Source organism: Poecilia formosa, unplaced genomic scaffold (genome assembly GCF_000485575.1).
Source record: "Poecilia formosa unplaced genomic scaffold, Poecilia_formosa-5.1.2 Scaffold407, whole genome shotgun sequence".
NCBI lineage: Eukaryota > Metazoa > Chordata > Actinopteri > Cyprinodontiformes > Poeciliidae > Poecilia > Poecilia formosa.
This window is the reverse complement of record NW_006800346.1, coordinates 251,290-265,902: the sequence shown is the minus strand read 5'-3', so window position 1 is coordinate 265,902 and position 14,613 is coordinate 251,290. Positions and strand designations below refer to the sequence as shown.

Sequence of the window (14,613 nt, the reverse complement as noted above, 5' to 3'; positions counted from 1 at the left end):
CAGGGATGAAAGATGATGGGTGCAGTAATGGTGTTTCACCGGTAGGTTGTCCATTGGGGAGTCCGAGCTGCCTGTTGCTCTGCAGTTTCTCATAAACTGAGAGAAATTGGATGTTTTCCGTCTGCAGCTTAAAATATTCATGCTCAGTATCTCTAAAACACAACGGTATTTCTCATTTCTACAATTAAAACTGACAAAACGCAATATGATATGTAGTTGATATGTTTCTTCATAAAAAGCAAATAAATATTACTACTTACTATTGTGGTAAAGGCTGTTGTGTTGTGAAATTAATTAAAACCGTGAGCAATGAACCAGTGGAGAAGGTAGCCCCTTTTCCACCGGCTTTTTTCCGGGGCTGGTCCTGCTTTTTAGGTCCCTGCTTCGGCCCTGGTTTGGTGGGTGACGCTGTTCACTGATTGGCCGAGGGACAGACGGAGCACCAACCTTTCATCGTTAGCTAGTTAGCTAGAAAGCTAGCAGGTTAGCCATTTTCCATAAGTTATTTATTCATTTGTCAAGGACAATTAAATAAATATAGAAAGAGGGCTAAAACTTCAAAATAAAATTGATAATTATTTTTAGATTTTTTTTTCTATTTAATAATAAATTCCACACATTAAATCACATTTATTATTATTTTTGGCCATCCGAAGCCAGTTGGTGGCACTGGGTTTAATTTAGAGGGAGCAAAGTAAAGAACGCTGAATACCAATGTATGCCACAATTTGAAAACTGTTGAAACTGTGATTTCCTTTCAACTTTACACTTTCCAACGGTACATCACATAAAGTGCTAATAAAATGCAATAAAGTTTAATGACAAAATATGACCAATGTGAAGGCGTATAAAACTTTTTGTAAGGTTCTATAAATAGATAAATTTTTGTCGATCTTTCACACCAGTTTTTTTCTCCTATCTCTAGGTGACTGTGTTCCTGAAGCCTCTGAATCCGCCCAGCGGCCCTCTCAGGGCCCTCCACCTGGTGCTCAGCTCCATACTTCCAGTCAGCTGGTGGTTGGAGGCTGAGCTGCTGCCCCCTGACTTCCCAGTGCTGGTGCAGGTCAGTCAGAAAGAGCAGGAAAAAAAAAGACTATGATCACAAATATTTGATTTCAGACTCCTTTTTTAAATGACCTGCTAGGTGTCTCCAAACTCCAGCGTCCAATCACAGAATCTACGCTTGAGCGTTCAAACAGTTCCTTCGTTACCTTTTCGCCTCCACACGCTGCACCGCTGGGCGATGAAGCACCATGGCAACCTGTCCTCACTGGTCCACACGAAGCAGGGCAATCAAGTTTACATCCACCTGGGAGAAGGTGAGGGAGAGAGAAACTACACTGTAATTAAAAAACAAAGTGTAACGACAACCTTCAAAATGATTGAAGTCAGGACTTTTGAGAACGAATGGGTTGCTATTTTATTAATGCAGGATGGATTATGTTTATGGAGAAATTACAGAAGAACCGAGACCCTGGAAGTAAAGGTTGTAAGCACAGGAGCGACTAGCTGCGTTTCCATTAACCACTTTTTTGTGCAATTTGACATTTTGGAAATAAATTTGCTTAAGGGAAACACAGCAATTTTGAAAAAACTCGATTTCAATAAAAAGTTTTTTTTTATTGCTTGGATGAGGTGTTTTTTAAGCTGTATTGAAATTGGTTTATTTCACGAAATTTCAATGGAAACACTTTTTTCAAATCGCACGAGTCACATGATCAACAACCGGACATTCTTACTGGAGTAAACCACAAAGAAGACAGGAAGTAGTTTGAGCATGACGGTGCGGTGTGAGTTTTAATGACGTATCATGTGAACAAAGTTATTCACGTGTAATTTTAATTGTACAGAAATCATTGCAATAATGTGGTTTGCACTGGAGTCATTAGCAGTGGGTCAACTTTATTTGAAAGCTTATGTTTTGAGGATAAGTTGTTCAATTTCACGTCAGTGCAGTGACTCAGCAATCATTTCCCCTCTTTGGGAGTTTGTTGAGAAATATTTTGTGAAATTAAGTTCATTAAAGTAAGGGCGTGTTTAATTGTGTAGCACATTTTAGCAACCAAAGCAAAGTGCTTTACATGATAAAATCATAACACACTTACGAAACAAACACCAAAGTTTGTGAAAATCATCAACAGTATTCATCATTAAATGTACGTCAGTTTTTTGTTTTTTTTTTTAATAAATGTTCCAGTTATTTTGAATCAAAATCAAATGTAAACAGGTGAGTTTTTAGCCTTGATTTAAAGGACGTCGGTGTTTCGGCGGTTTTGCAGTTTTCTGGAAGTTAGTTCCAGATTTTTGGAGTGTAAAAAATAAATAAATAATTCTCTCTTGCTTTGGCTCCGTGTCACAGATCCGACCCTTCCTGCTGTGTGCCAGCTTCAGTCCTCCTTCCTGTTTCCTAATTACATGACCTCTGACCTGCAGCCGCAAACAGTGAAGGGCTGCAGCTATCCCAGAGGGAGCGAGGCCAGTCCTGAAGTCCATGTGATCAGGCTGCGTTCAGCAGGATCCTGGATCAGAGGGTGGGTCCAGAGTTAAGATCCGACGTTTTTCTGTTGAACCCACAAGGAAACAAAACGAAGCATCGTTTTCTCTCAGCTCTCTGCAGGGCAACGTCACAGTCTCTCTGGTGCCCCCGGTGGCCACTTCAGAACCCCACGAGGTTATTCTGGTTCTGAGCAGCTCGGTCCCAGTCACCTGGGTGATTACAGCCACAGAGATCAGGGGTCACGTCTCTGTTCACGTAAGGCTCGAATCACATTTTACATGATCTAATATAACAGCCAGTTGAGCTGACAGATTTAACATGCAGGAATAAAAATATAATTACAGTTCATTCACTGCAAAAACACAGAATCTTACTAATTAGTTTTGGACTAGATTCTAGTGCAAATATCTTAGTTCACTTGAAATAGGACAAAACTAACTTATAAGTAACTTTTCAGTAAGAAATAGGAGCTTGTTTTAAGTCAATAATTCCTTTATACTTGTGAAAAAGTACTAGTTATTATTTCACAAGTACTTTTTCATCAATATTAAGGAATTATTGACATAAAACAATCTCCTATTTCTTACTGAAAAGTTACTTATAAGTTAGTTTTGTCCTATTCTCCTTTATGCTACTGAAAAGTTATTTCAGGCTTGTTTTGTCTTATTACAAGTGTTTTAAGATATTTGCACTAGAAACTAGATTAAAACTTCTTTGCAGTGTGCCCGACCACATGTGCGGTTAATGCTTGTAATTTCTTTCATTTCAGTCCTCCAATAGCGTCTTGTTGCCGTTTCCACCAGAGCCCAACGTAACCATGTCCAGCAGGCTCTTATCTGAGCCGTCTGCCGGCTCTGGTCCTCTGGTTTGGGCCACTGAGAGCGGCTACACCGACATTAGGTCGTACACTGAGGCTGAGCTGGCCAATCGCTTTGTGATCCAGCTGGCAGAAAGTGGGACAAGTAGGTTCCTTCTGTCTCTTTTGTTATGTGCCATCCTACTCAGTAAACTAGAATATACGAATATATGAAGCTTATTTGACAGATACATGTCCGTCACCTTTGAGAATAACAACTTTTTAGGGGGTTTTAAACACTCTTTAAGGCCACATTTCTTTATTACAAATGTCTTTTACTGAGCGATGTGATATTCTAATCTTAAAATGTCGTGTTTTCATCAGCCATAAGCAGAAAAACATCATAATTAACAAAAATTATGACAAAAAAAAACACCTGTTTGTGTGATTAATCTATGTAATGTATGTATAACACAATATAATGTAAGACCGATAATGATCTCTCCTTAGATTCTGATTTGTTCTGCACCAACAAAAAAAATGAATATATGGCCATTATGTAACCTGAGGAGAGTCATATCTTAGGCCCATTATTCTAACCATATAATATCCATACATGGAAATCTTGCCCACATTAGCTACGTTTCTATTGCCCATATAATTGGGCAATTTGACGTTTTGAAAATAAATTCACTCAAAGGAATTCACTCAATTAAAAAAAAAACAATAAAGAAAATGGTGGGTTGTTCGGCCCTTTCAGAAATCTGTTTATTTTGCAAAACTGCAACAGAAACACTTTTATCCACATCACACAAGTCACATGATCAACAACCGGATGTTACTACTAGCGGAAACCACAAAGAAGAAGATGACTGGAAGTAATGTGAGGATGATGACGTTCGACAAAGTTCTGCGCACATTTGCATTGGCTTTTATTTACCTGGGTTTCCTTGATCACATTCTCCAGCTTCCCGGTTGTACGTACTGTTGCTTTAAGGTACAGATCAGATTTATTGTTTGTAAAATTTGAGCTCTTCCATCTCTGCCTTCCTGTCTTCTTTTTGGTCCCTTCAGGCCAAGAGAGATTACCAGTGGTGAACTGCGATGGCGGGCTCCTCAGTGTGACGGTGGACCAACAAAAACTCAAGGTCTTCAAACATAGAAGTTAATTGTTCCGATGAATGTTTTATTTCACTAAAGATAGGCTGTCTGTCTACATCAATATGTTGAGTAATTCTCCAAAATATGTAAAGAAACATCAAGATTTAGAATTTTTTTTAGTCACTATTCTATTACATTCACTTAGCATAAATGCTAACTTCATACAGTCTGATTTTAGATGGCCATGAGTAGGAAAATTTTATTATCACATAATATATTATGACTTTATAGCCAAATAATACCATTTTTCATCACAATCTGCTTTTTGATTAAAAGAAGATAATCAAAATATCTTCTTTTAAGAAGATATTTTATGTGAAATGTGATTATTTCACATGAAATAATCACATTTCATGTGATTATTTTAATCACATGAAAACTGATTTTATTCTCATAGTTTTATTGGGGGGGTTGTGGCAGCGTCCTTGTCAGAAACTTTTCCATTTCCTGCTAGCTAAGCTAGTCTGAAGAGCAAAGCAGCTTTATGAGTTTGTCTGTCAGCCAATCAGAAAGTAAGCATCAGAATTAACATTTAAGTAAATTAAATGTTAATTCTAGCTTATATTTTAGTTTATTACTGATTAGAAAGAAACTCATCACCTGTTTTATTCTAAATCCTGTAGATGTGTAGTAGTCTTAGCAAATAGAAATAATTTTGATAATTCTAACTGACCTAAACAATAAAGTTTTTTTTTTTTTTTACTCCATACAATGTATGTAAACATTTTGGTTTCAGCTGTGACTGCCTGGTGCCAGTTGAAGCTTTTCTACTAGTTCAGATCTGAATTTTGTCCTGTGTGTTTGTAGTTAAATGGATTCCCTGGGTTGTCTCCTCCAGAGCTTGTCTTTGCCAGCTGTTGCCATGACGCTGCGGGACCAGAGATGCCAGGCCATGTCGAATGGGAGCCACTTCCTGTTAGCGCTGCCGATCATTTTCTGCGGAACTGAGGGGATTCTGCAGGAAGAGCCCAGAGGGGTGCTGTACAAAAACATGGTGAGAGTTTCTCAGAGTGTGCTCAGCATGATGAAAAAACAACAACATTCTTTTACATCCTAAATACAGATTCTCTGTAAGGAAGTAGAGACACATCCCTGCAGATGTAATCTAAAATGTATCGTCTCCGCTTTTTCAAATTTGTTTTAAAAAATACTCAAAACTTTCTCTTTTATAATAAATATTGCTTTATTTTTTGTTTACTACATAATAAACAGTACATTGACATCTGTAGTTGTAACATGAAAAAAGATTCAGGGTGTATGAATAATTTTAAAGAAAACAACAGATATGGTGGTGGTGCAAATGAACAGAAAATTTGCACCACCACCATAGTGGTTTAAGATTGGAGAAAATCATTTTATAGGGACAGTATTATGAGTTTTCCAGGCACAGAGTGCCATTTTATAGCATCAGCAAATAACTATGTTAGCTTCAGTTGTTATAAAAGTGCTCTATGTATAAAATATGACTTAAAAGAAATTTTACTTCCTAATTTAACACCTTGAAATTGGGCATCTGTCTCTTTAAGAAACCCCTGCTCCTTCTGAAACTCCACCTTCAGGAAGTCATCACAACATGGCTCCTATGTTAACCCCTTAACATTTTTATCAGCATTGCACTGAGAAGTAGCTTCTATAACAGCTCAGCAGACGGGCAGGCCCACCAGGTGTTTGCTAATTGTTGTTGGCTAGTCTGAAGGAGCTGAGTCAGGAAGTCATGCTGCTCTGTGAGGCTCAGAGGCGGAGCTATGCCCAGCCAGGCGTTTTGCACAGCTGAATGGTTGCCACTCTAGACGTGTTATTGATGACAGAATAATATTATAATATTATTAAAAGCTCAAAGTTGATTTTACATGATATTATCCCAAATATTATGTACATTTCTGTTGTGGAAATTATTCCACTGAAAAATTAAAAACTGCCAAAACCTGGATTTGTTATATCTCTCTTTTTTTATTATTATTGATTCCGCACTTTTTCAGCCAAATTATTAAGAGCCATTTGGAGTCTGTTTTCTTACAATAAATGCCAGCCCACTTACTAAGATCAGAGATTTTGCTAACATTTTATTGTTGGTTGAAACTCACTTGTTTGAGTGGAACAGAACTTGATTCAGATGCTTTTTTTTAGCATTTCATATAATGTGTGTATTACTTATATAAACATATTTATATAAGTATCACTAAGCAAAAGAAGCACTACATTTTTTTATAGTGGTTTAAGATTGGAGACAAGGCATTGGTTGACCAACCTCTAGAGGAGGAAGAAACTTTACGCTTTACATCATTTTATTTTTGCGTATTGGGAGCTTTACTGTCAGTTTTTCTGAGCAATGATCAGCTGTAGCAGTGACACCAGCAGTGTTTTATTATTCATCTTCATCAGCCATTAGACGTCTGCTGCTGTGCCTAATGTTCTGTCTAATGTATCGACTGGCCTTTTGTGACTCGTGCCCCGTGTCATGTTGACCAGAAAGTCACTGAATTCGCTGAGGACTAAAAGTGGATCTTATCAAAAGAGGCAAATAGTTGGGAAGATGATGTCAGTTCAGAGGCAAAAAGCAAAGAAAAATATTTTTTTAAAAAGCAAAACTAATTGTGGTGTTACATAAAATATATTTTCCTGTTTATATGGTCTTAATTGTTGCTTTTGGTGCCGTTGATGAATAAATTAAATAGTGAAACCTTACTGAAAGTTACCTCAGATAACATGCGAGAACATGAGAGAACTTAAAGTTGAGTTGTTTTTTGTGTTTATGTTTTGATAGTGTGTGTTTATTCTGTTTTATGATCAGTTGTTGCTATGGCGAGCCCAGCCGCAGAGCGTCGCTGCACACGGAGAGAACAGGACCTTTGGCGTACATGTGAGTTCTTTCAAAAGTTCATTGAAGTGTTAAAAAAAAATCTTCCAGTTCAGTTTCAGTTCAATTTGTTTATATAGCACCAATTCACAAGAAATATCGTCTCTTACATAAATCTAAATGGTCCCGGTTATCAAACAGTGCAGTAGGCTCAAAGTATTCAAAGTATTTTTTAAAAGATTTTAATCAAAGGAAACCCAGCAGGCTACATTGAATCATTTACTTACAGTTTTTACTTTACTGTCTGTCTTTGGGATTTTATTTGATATACTGACGGAAACCAGACTTGAAACAGAGAAATATTTGTGAAAAGTGAGGACTTTTAATTTTTTTGTTAAATAGTTGAGGATCAATCTGATTGGACGAACGTCAACTGTCATGTCTTTCCACAGACTCTGTCCAGCTTTCCTAATTTTACTTGCAGCATGATGCTGCCACCACCGTGTTTTATGGTGGGCTGTTGGTTTTTATGCAGATGAAAAATTGCCAGTGTGAACTCTGTTTACAGTTTAGGTGACTTTAGAAGGAACATAGTTTCACTAGATTTTATTTAATGGTAGCAGATTACATGGATTAAACATAAATGCACACCACACTTATCAGATCTTAGTTTATAAGAAAAAAAAACATGTTTTATTTTTCTTTCACCTCACAATGCTGCCGTCCTATAGGTGTTCATCTATCCCAACTAATAAGCAAAACTCACATTTTTTTAAAGCGCATCAGTACTTTTAGAAGAACTCACCTGTTTTTCTCATTTTCCCTGTCAGATAAGCTGCTTTGCCACCAGCCCCTCAAAATCTGCTGCTGATGATGACAACGTGACCCTTCCTCTGATTGGACGGTTCACACGGGGGGCACGGCGGGGTCCAGAGTCAGCCCCGACTCCCCACCATCTGCTGGTCCCCGTACTCACATCAGGCCCCGCTCTGCAGCTGAGGCTCTTTGTCACCGACAGCTACAAGCGGACGTGGACCGGGCCGTGTGTCATCACCGCTGACCACCGCGTCTTTGTCGAGGTCTCTGCGCCGGTCCGACTATTTTTTTTGTTAACATAACAAAAAAAAAAGTTATGTTAACATAACTTTTTTGTTATGTTAACAAAAAAGTTATTGAATGCCGGGGACGTTCAATAAGCTTCCCCGGCAGCTTATTGAACGTCAAGATTTCAGATAAAGAAAACGAACATTTTAATAATCAATTATTCTGACAATTAATTGATTAATCTGATAAAAAAAAATTGCACATTCCGTGGAATTTTTTATTTAACCATTTTTACACAATATTAGAAATAAACTAAAAGATGCAAAAAATACTTGAATTTTCCTTTTATAAATAGGTAAATAAACATTTAATTGCTTAAAATGCAATAGCAGCATTCCGTTGGTGAGCGCTCATTTGTAGCATCTGCAGCTAAAAATAATCCTCCGAACATCAGCATGTGAAAATCTAATTTCTTTTCTTTTATTTAAAATCAGTATAGTGTAGGGCTGATCTGGTGATATTATTTTTTTCACTAACCAATTGATAATTGAATAGCAACAGGTGCTTAACAGGAGATTTAATGCAAAATGTGTATATTTTCCATTAAACATAGCCCCTTTCCTTAACCGTGTACTCCAGTTAACGATAAATGAATTACTAAATATGAGTTGACAATCATTAAGATAGATGATTAGTCACGATTAATCAGATTAATCATTTCAGCGCTAATTCAAATATGTATATATATTTTTTTATTTATGTTTTGCTTCTAAACTTCTATGAAAGTTTCTTAATTCGAAGTCTATCTCGCTGCAGATTTCTGTCAAAGCCTCCCTCACAGACGCCGTGCAAGTGGAGTCGTGTTTTGTATCTCCCCAGTCCGACCCGAAGAAATCTCCCTTCTGGACCGTGATAAGCGGCGGTTGCTCCTCGGATCCCTCCGTCAGGCTCGGCGTAAAGGCAGGTGGTGACGAGGACGAAGACGCTTACGGCGAAGAGGAGGAAGACGTCGGACGTGAGGGGGACAAAAACGACCGCAGTGGGAGAAGATTCTCGGCAACAGACGACGGCTCGCCAAATGTGGGAGATTCGGAAAAAACGCAACTGTTGAGATTTAGCTTCGTCCTGCGGCCGGTTTATAACGAGTCCATGCAGTTCGTCCACTGCAGCCTCCTCCTTTGTCTCCCTGACAGAGCAGAAGAAGAGACCACACAGGAGGCGAATAGCTGCCAGAGTGGGGTTCCGATCCCCCCACTTGTTCCAGGATCATCCAGACATCAGGTTAAAAAAAAGCATAGAATAAAGTTCCTTATGAGGGTGGGCGATATGAACTTACAGTTTTATCACAATATTTTAGCGGTACTATTGCGATAACGATAAAAGTGATGATAGGAACTATTGACTGCTTTTACCATTGTCACGATTGTACCTCGAAGTATTGCAATAAAACTTTAAGTCCGTATCATCCACCCCTATTTATACGTTTTTTTATATAACCTAATATTTTAGGTCAGGTGTGTGGTGAACTCCTGACTCTGTCCTGTATTCCAATGTCAGTGTGAGATCAGAAACCTCTCCAGGCCCATGGTAGTCACCCGGCCCATTAGCTCACTGGTAACCAAACTGGAACCAACTGCTGGTGAAAGAACGAAGAGTCTGAGTCCAGAGAGCAGCAGTGAGTATCGTCTGATAAATACTTTCACTGAACCGCAGTTTAACTTGCCTCATGCTCTTGTCTGCAGGGTTTGTGTTGCACGAAGGGCTGCTGATGGGAATCGTCTTTGCAGCTTTTCTGGTTGGAGTCAGTTTAATGGGGGGACTGTGGTGCATTTACACATATACAGGTAAATGCAGGAAGCAAGTCTGGTCAGATAATGACACAGACCTGCTGACTGACAAAACATATCAGAGTGTTATAAAAAGAAAACAAGAATCGCCCTTTTGGGAATGTTTCAGATCAGCAAACAAATATAGAAAAATAAGAAATATTAATGGAAATTTCAGGTTTTCAAAGGTGATTTTTATTAGGAGTAAAAAAGTGAACATTCATTTATGAATGAATAATGTGGTGAAAATATGACTGATTTTATCTTCAGTTATAAAGAAAAGCTGTGTATATCAAACATGACTTAAAAGAAATTTCACTTTGCAATTTGATGCCTTGAAATTGGGCCTCTGTCTCTTTAAGAAGCTTCTGCTCTTTCTGAAACGCTGCCTTCGTTATTACACCAGTTCTCCTCCATTATGCAGTTTATAAACATTCTTAGGAGCATTGCAGTGAGAAGTAGCTCCTGTAATGAGCTCAATAGACAGGAAGTTTCACCAGGTGTTTGATAATTGCTGCTGGCTAGTCTGGAGGAGCTGAGCGGGTCATGTACAAGGGAGGGGCTTTGGGTAAATAGGCGGTGCTTGGTGAGAGCAAACGCTTAGCCATCCCTGAACGGTTGCTACAAAGAGATAAAAGGATTTCTCAAACATGCACGAATGAATCAAAGCCACACTCCAGGTGTGTTTTTAAAGGCAAAATAGCATTATAACATGATGTAAAGCTTAAAAATGTCAATTTTACTTAATACCCCCACTTTCATATTTTTTGCTTCGAGAGAAACAGATTAGGCAGTTAGAAACATTTCCTTGTGTTTGGTTGTGTAAGTGAAAGTTATCCAAAGATATGCAGACGTTTGCCAAAGGCAAGATCAGTTTGCAACCACAGAAATGAAACTATGTCACCCTGCATCTCGGCACAGACCGTACCGGTTTAACAGTAAACATAAAAACAGTCGACAGCAGGGCAGACGCTGATTTAATCTGTGGCTCAGAGAATGTGTGTGAACACCAGACACAGGTTAGACGCAGCTACACAATGGAAATTTGAGACGTGAAAGTGTGCTTTGGTGAACCGATGGGACTTCCTGTGTCATCATAAAATTATACTGTATCTTGTTTTTGATTGTTGTTTTTTGTTGTTGTTTTTTAGGGGGACACCCAGAGTCTTTTAGAAATGCTCACTTAACAAATCAGACTCAAGAGGGATGCAACAACAGGACTCCACCTTTCCTGTCTGATCAGTCCTCCAGCTCAGTTTAGAGGTAAAACATGACAACAGCATAATCAGAAAGCAAAATGCCTGCTGTGTTTGTTGTATTTGCAGAATCTTTTGGTCATTTATATATCCAAGTATGCAAAGCCCTGTGGTCTTGTTAACATGTGAGAAATGTTATCAAAATATCTAAGGACTGTAATTGCTCCTCAACTTTAGGTTCAAAATGTTTTGAAGTGACATTCCAGCTTGCACACTTTGATTATAAATCAATTTGTTGCCATTTGTATGTACTTATCTTATTGTGCACTTAGAACAAGACCAGCTAACATCTAAGTATTTTATAGTCACAAATTTGAAAAGTAATTTGAAGGCCCTAACCACTTGAAGAAGTTTTACTTTTGGTTTTTAACATCCATACTTGTCCAATCTGACCTGGTGTTACCCAGGGATCCATTCTTGGTTCCCTTCTGTTTTCCCTCAGTAGTCTTCCATATATCTCAGACATTATATTAGTCACCTCACTCTTAAGTTGTAAGTGACAGAGATTTTAGTACATGAACTAAAGAAATACTTTGATATTTGACAAATGCTGTATTTATGTTTTTATTTTCATTTGTAGTATCAAAGTTTGGCTTGGCACAGCTCTTTCATCACATGAAACCTGCCAAGTGATGCCGACAAAATGCTAATAATAGCTAATCAATTTAGTCAGAACCCAATCTACCGCTTGCCCTCTTTTCATATTAAAAACATTAGAGCTGTGGACCAGCTGGGGGGGAAGAGACTGAACTGAAATTCAAAGCTGTGCATTTAAAATAAACTGCAGCGGTTAAATGCTTCTGTCAGTTCCAGAAAATTTATCAGCATTAGGCAAAGCACCTGCAGATTTTCAGCTCTGATGTCCCAGATAAGACTGAACAGTTGCATTCTTTTATCTCCTTCTCAGGATTTCCTCCTGCAAATCTGAGAGTGGAGAACTGGGACAGGGGTTGCAACAGCTTCTGTGCGTTTTTGTATGTGAGAACACAGCTGCTTTCTTTCTTGCGTGTGCAGAACCGTTTTTGCACCTCCAGTGAGTGCCGTTTTCATGTGCGCCGAAGAGACAAGAGGCCTCGAAGCATGCGAATACAGTAGTCTCAGTCATGCGCGGTGTTGTTTAAAGTGCTACGGGTTTGATTCAAAGTGAAAAGTCGCTAGTTTGATAGTGCAGAGCAGTCGGCACTGAGTCATCACGGAAAAGGAGCCTGATCGGCACATGACGAGACCCGCATCTGGATTCAACAGAGGAATAAAAATGTTGCTAGTGACTCAAACAGAGAGCACACCATCGACACCTTTGGGTTTGTGTGGTAGAAAAAAAAAAAAAGGTGCACTAAATGAGCTGAGATGCGTTGGCCCCTTGTTTCAACTCCAAGACCCCAACTTCTGTGCAATTGTTTTTTTGTTGTTGTTGTTGTTGTTGTTTTGTTTTGTTTGTTTTTAAGCTAATGTGCTTTGTTGAAGTCAAATGCTGTAACCTGTAATGCTGGATGTTACATTATTGTATTTGCTTAAAGTATAAATAAATCACGTTTTGGCCTCTCGGGGGCAGCAGAGCAAAGTTTCGTTTTCAATGTGAAGCCAACATGGAAACACAAGAGTAACATTTAGTGACGTTAATTTTAGTTTTCTTCTGTATTTTAGACATCCGTACTCCGTTAACCTGATTGGGTACAGTTTGGGATTTTCACAGAAAGGTCCTGTTACAAGGCTCCTGTAGAAAACTATCATGGCGGCTTCAGTTAGCATAGATAGCTAGAAGATGCTGAAGCTAACAGCTAGTCCCGCTAGCTAGTGACAGCGACCAAGATGTTTTCTTACAGCATGTCTCTCACACTTTAAAGTGGTTGTTTTTGTTTTATTAGAAGACAATTTTTAATTCAATAATTTATAACCTCAAATTTTGCAAGTCTACATTACTAACACGGGAAATAGAGTTAGGAGGAGGTGGGGCGCTATTAGCTTTAGCCTTTGGGATACGAGAAGAGTTACCAATAGACCCTTTTCACATGACGTCACACAACTTCCGTTTTGGCTCGAAGCTGTGTATCCTTAGTTCCGGTGTACATAGTAAGTAATGATAAAGTTGTCTATTTCAGATATATATATATATATATATATATAGAGAGAGAGATATATATATATATATATCTGACAGCATATGTTGATCAGACAGAACACCGGAGCATGGAGTTTACTCAGTCTCTAAAACATTTGCCTAAAATAAGATTTGAAGATGTATCACGATTTGCAAACCAATTTTCTCTGACAACAAAATCTAAATTAGACAAAGGCTACAAATTCTTCACCGAACAATACCTGTTTGACTATGAAGGTAGGTATTTTTGTTTTGCGTAACCGTTAGCTTAGCATTAGTGAATTTTGTTAGCTAGCTAACTACGTGACATAACTGTTCCTTAACCAGAACGTTTTACTCTTTTTGAACTATAACGTTTTAGGCTCTAATGTTGATCAGATTCTTAAATTATAGACTGGAGTTGCCACTCATCCCATAAAATAGGGGTTTGTTTGTTTGTTATAAGCAGAGATGTCCGGTGCCGCCGCTGCTTTGTAATGCCTTCCTCTAATCGGACCACTTTTTCGGTAACGAATAATCTAACGAGTTCGTATTTCAAATCCAGTAATCAAATTAAAGTTATTTATCCAAATCACTGCGCATTAATATTTTCTTTTGTATTTGTTTTTATTCCTTCTGTGCGTCTTTGGGAGAGACTCTGTGACAGTTAGCAGCGACAGAAACATGAACAGTGCATGGAGATGCGCATTTTGTTGCTGGAAAAACAGAAATGTCGTCAAGCCCAATTGTTATTTGTGGCTTTTGTCTTGTTTTTTCTAAACTCATAAAAAGTAATGATTCACCGGTCGCGTTTTTTGGGGGACTTGTGTTTGAACGTGAAGTTGCTCATTTGAGCTTGGAAATGAGCAGAGATACATAATCAGCCCCAGAATATTTAAAATATTATTCTAAACAACGTTGTTGGAAGCTGTCCTTTATTTTCCATTAATACAGAAAATGAACCTCTAAACGTTACATCACTGACAGGCAGCGCCAGCGGTGTATATGTTTCCTAACTGTGGCTAAAGCTACTGCTAGCTGGTTTACTCATGATCGGAGGCTGTTTATTTTATACACAGTTAGAGAATGGTGAATTGACAATGACTAATAACGGTTATCTAACACGTAAAGACTGTTTTATAAAATACAGAAAGTGAAC

At 38.3% G+C, this 14,613-nt stretch overlaps 1 protein-coding gene across 3 annotated transcripts in view; it reads left to right on the top strand.

The window, feature by feature from the left end:
• Positions 1-12,938, top strand: part of engl (endoglin, like) — a 17,858-nt gene extending 4,920 nt beyond the window's left edge. For all 3 annotated transcript variants that reach the window (XM_016663190.1, XM_016663189.1, XM_007576438.2), the window contains exons 4-17: positions 926-1,063; positions 1,145-1,319; positions 2,360-2,531; positions 2,608-2,752; positions 3,267-3,459; positions 4,368-4,441; positions 5,293-5,448; positions 7,246-7,314; positions 8,082-8,330; positions 9,112-9,576; positions 9,853-9,970; positions 10,038-10,139; positions 11,273-11,384; positions 12,285-12,938. In XM_016663190.1, coding sequence (XP_016518676.1) covers positions 926-1,063; positions 1,145-1,319; positions 2,360-2,531; positions 2,608-2,752; positions 3,267-3,459; positions 4,368-4,441; positions 5,293-5,448; positions 7,246-7,314; positions 8,082-8,330; positions 9,112-9,576; positions 9,853-9,970; positions 10,038-10,139; positions 11,273-11,382 — 2,166 coding nt within the window. In that variant the 3' untranslated portion in view covers positions 11,383-11,384; positions 12,285-12,938. The remainder of the gene's footprint in view (positions 1-925; positions 1,064-1,144; positions 1,320-2,359; positions 2,532-2,607; positions 2,753-3,266; positions 3,460-4,367; positions 4,442-5,292; positions 5,449-7,245; positions 7,315-8,081; positions 8,331-9,111; positions 9,577-9,852; positions 9,971-10,037; positions 10,140-11,272; positions 11,385-12,284) is intronic.
• The last annotated feature ends 1,675 nt before the right edge of the window (positions 12,939-14,613 follow it).